Source organism: Mus pahari, chromosome 18, assembly GCF_900095145.1.
Source record: "Mus pahari chromosome 18, PAHARI_EIJ_v1.1, whole genome shotgun sequence".
NCBI lineage: Eukaryota > Metazoa > Chordata > Mammalia > Rodentia > Muridae > Mus > Mus pahari.
This window is the reverse complement of record NC_034607.1, coordinates 8,832-12,550: the sequence shown is the minus strand read 5'-3', so window position 1 is coordinate 12,550 and position 3,719 is coordinate 8,832. Positions and strand designations below refer to the sequence as shown.

At 51.3% G+C, this 3,719-nt stretch overlaps 1 protein-coding gene across 1 annotated transcript in view; it reads left to right on the top strand.

Moving 5' to 3' along the window:
• The window catches only part of Notch3 (notch receptor 3), a 44,274-nt gene extending 41,756 nt beyond the window's left edge, over positions 1 to 2,518 (top strand). The window contains 1 exon segment of the mRNA XM_029531561.1: positions 453 to 2,518. Within this exon segment, the coding sequence (XP_029387421.1) occupies positions 453 to 1,521 (1,069 nt within the window). The 3' untranslated portion in view covers positions 1,522 to 2,518.
• Positions 2,519 to 3,719: the final 1,201 nt, after the last annotated feature.

Below are 3,719 nucleotides of genomic sequence, written 5' to 3'. Positions count from 1 at the left end.
TCTCTCTCTCTCTCTCTCTCTCTCTCTCTCTCTCTCTCTCTCTCTCTCCCTTCCTTTTTGTTTTGTTTTAAGACAAGGACTCACTTTGTAGACCAGGCTAGCCTAGAACTAGAACTCAGAGGCCCTTTTTGCCTTTGCATCCTGGACGGTAGGATTGAAGGTGTGCATGACCACCAGAACCCCAACCACTCGCCTTTTAATCTCTTATAACTCATTGCATCACCATGCAGTTTATTTTGATGACTGGAAGTTTTGATGCACCTTTAAATTTTGTGCCTACGGTAAGTCCTGGCCAGATGTGCCTGCTACAGGGACATGCTACAGGGAGAGCTTGTTTCTTCAACAGAGCTGGAGTCCAAACTCAGGTCCATCTATTTCCAGGGTATCAACTCTTAGTTCTCAGGCTGCCCTAGAGATTAGAAAGCTAAGTGTTGGCCAGAGTGACTGACCTCTGTGGGTTCTGCCCCTCCCTCACCTCAGGAGGAGACTCCGCTGTTCTTGGCCGCTCGGGAGGGCAGCTATGAGGCTGCCAAGCTGCTGCTGGATCATTTTGCCAACCGGGAGATCACAGATCACTTGGACAGGCTGCCCCGGGATGTGGCCCAGGAGCGGCTGCACCAGGACATTGTGCGATTGTTGGACCAGCCCAGTGGCCCTCGCAGTCCCTCTGGTCCCCATGGCTTGGGGCCATTGCTCTGCCCACCAGGGGCCTTCCTTCCTGGCCTCAAAGCGGTGCAGTCTGGGACCAAGAAGAGCAGGAGGCCACCTGGCAAGACCGGGCTGGGGCCACAGGGAACTCGTGGTCGGGGCAAGAAGCTGACACTAGCCTGTCCAGGACCCCTGGCAGACAGCTCTGTCACACTGTCACCAGTGGACTCGCTGGACTCACCACGGCCTTTCAATGGGCCCCCTGCTTCCCCTGGAGGCTTCCCCTTGGAGGGCCCCTACGCCACCACGGCCACCGCGGTGTCCTTGGCACAGCTAGGCGCAAGTCGCGCGGGTCCTCTGGGGCGCCAGCCTCCTGGGGGCTGTGTTCTCAGTTTTGGTCTGCTCAATCCTGTAGCTGTTCCCCTCGACTGGGCCAGGCTGCCTCCACCTGCCCCTCCAGGGCCCTCATTCCTGCTGCCCCTGGCTCCGGGACCCCAGTTGCTCAACCCAGGAGCCCCAGTTTCTCCCCAAGAGCGGCCCCCACCCTACCTGGCTGCTCCGGGACATGGAGAGGAATATCCTGCAGCAGGAACCCACAGTAGCCCCACCAAGGCCCGCTTCCTGCGGGTTCCTAGCGAGCATCCTTATTTGACCCCATCTCCTGAGTCCCCAGACCACTGGGCCAGCCCGTCCCCTCCCTCCCTCTCCGACTGGTCTGACTCAACACCTAGTCCAGCAACTGCTACCAGTGCCACAGCCTCTGGAGCCCTGCCTGCTCAGCCACACCCCATATCTGTTCCTTCCCTCCCTCAGTCCCAGACTCAGCTGGGGCCCCAGCCAGAAGTTACCCCCAAGAGGCAGGTGATGGCCTAAGTTGTTGGATTTTGGAGGGGTGCTGAAGACACTCCTCTCTGACTTCTTCCTTCCTCCTTTTTAACCTTTCTCTCATCCCTTTATCTCTGCTCCAGCCTTCCTGCTCCTCTCTGTCTTGTAGTGTGACCAAGTTGGTCACCAGCCCAGACCCCAGTCTTCCTTTATTTATAATGGGTAGGGGCTGACCTCCCACCACCTTGGCCCCCTAAAGGGTCTGGGACCTCCTCTTGATCTCTCTCCCTGCCTCAACTTCCTCCCTCCCCCCTTTTTGCTTCTCATTTTCTCACACTCTGACATGAGTTATTATTTTTTTCTTTTTTACATTTTGTATAGAGACAAATTCATTTAAACAAACTTATTATTATTATTTTTTACAAAATATATATATGGAGTTGCTCCCTTTCCCCCCCCTCCCCGCTGCAAATTCCTCCAGCGCCCCCATGGGGCTGAGTCTGTGGGCCCGTTTGGCCAATCCGGACTCTGTGTACCGAGTACACAGATATGACTAGGGCTCCACGTACTGAGTATGTGGCCCTGGTATGTACCAAGTAGCCAGCCTTGGGCACACCCTCCCCTGGGGTCAGGGGAACATCTGGGAGCCTCCTTCCCCTCCCCCTCCCCCTCCCCCTTCCTTACTTCACTGCATTCCAGATAGGACTTGTAGACTCACTGGGAAAGGAGTCTTGTCTGCTCAAAGCCTCCACTCCAGGCCCACCTCCCAGAGCCTGGCTCAGCTTTTAGGGCCTGAGGTGGGGGGCATGTCAAGGGAGATGTATTTTGTATGCATTCCACTTCTAATTGTAAATACAGGGCTGGAGGTGGGAGTGGCTCTCCCTCTTCCTGTTGTTCCCTTGGCTCAACCTGCCTAATAGAAATGTTTTCAGGCTGTTTTTGTAATGTGGCACCTGGTCACAGTCTGCTGTAGCTGACCTCCCAGGTCCTGCACTGTACGACCCTCACCTTCCCAGTTCCCTTGTCACCTAATAAAGGAATAGTTAACACCCAAGTGTCTGGTTTCTGTGCAAGGTCCAAAGTGGGTGTTTCTGGGCCTCTGCCTCCACAGGGCTAACTTGAACTCCCATCTTGGGGCAAAGCCATGTGCTTTGCCAATCCACCCTTGACTCCATTTTGGTCAGGTATCTAGCTTCATTTCTGTTGCTTTAAGCAAATAACTAACAGAAAAGAAACTTAGGGGACAGAGGGGCTTTTTCCTAACTAAAAGTTCCGGGTACAGTCCAACATTGTGAAGAGGAAGCAGGAACTTAAAATAGTTAACCACATCACACCACAGGCAAGAGCAGAGAGAAGGGCTGGTGAGATGGCTCAGTGGGTAAGAGCACCCGACTGCTCTTCTGAAGGTCTGGAGTTCAAATCCCAGCAACCACATGGTGGCTCACAACCATCCATAACAAGATCTGACTCCCTCTTCTGGAGTCTCTGAAGACAGCTACAGTGTACTTACATATAATAAAATAAAATATATCTTAAAAAAAAAAAAAAAAGAGCAGAGAGAAAGAAATGAGTGGATGTATGCTTTCTTCCGTGTGTTGAGCTGGATGTTACACTCTTAAACAGTTTAGAAGCCCTTGTTTGGGGAATGATGCCACCCACAGTAGGCAGTGCCTTCCCACATCAATTGACTTGACTTCCCACATCAATTCCCATGACAATCTCCTAAAGACAGCCTTCCAGGTCAGCTCATGTAGACAACTTCTGTTCCTAGGTGATTTGTAAGTTGTCATTGTGACAAAACTGACCATCATGTCAGGTGGTTCCAATTTTTGGATCTTGGGTTGGAACCAATAAAGGGACTCAAAACAAACAAACAAACAAAACAAAAAAACAAACCAAAAAGGAAAAAAAAAAAACTACAAAACTCAATAGTGTTATTTTGAGAACTTACTTTTTTCTTTAAAAATTTTATTATTATTATTATCATTGTTGTTGGTTTTTGTTTGTTTGTTTTTTGAGACAGGGTTTCTCTGTGTAGCCTTGGCTGTCCTGGAACTCACAAAAGAAAACAAACAAAATACCACCAAGCCCAGTGCATAGTAAGTGGCCTGGCTCACCTGCAGCACTGCCTGGACAAGGCAAGACAGCCTACGGGACAGCAAAACAGGGCACAAAGAATGAGAGCCCAGGAGAGAGAGCAACAGACATAAGAGACAAACCCTAAGCGGCACCAGAGAATGACTGCC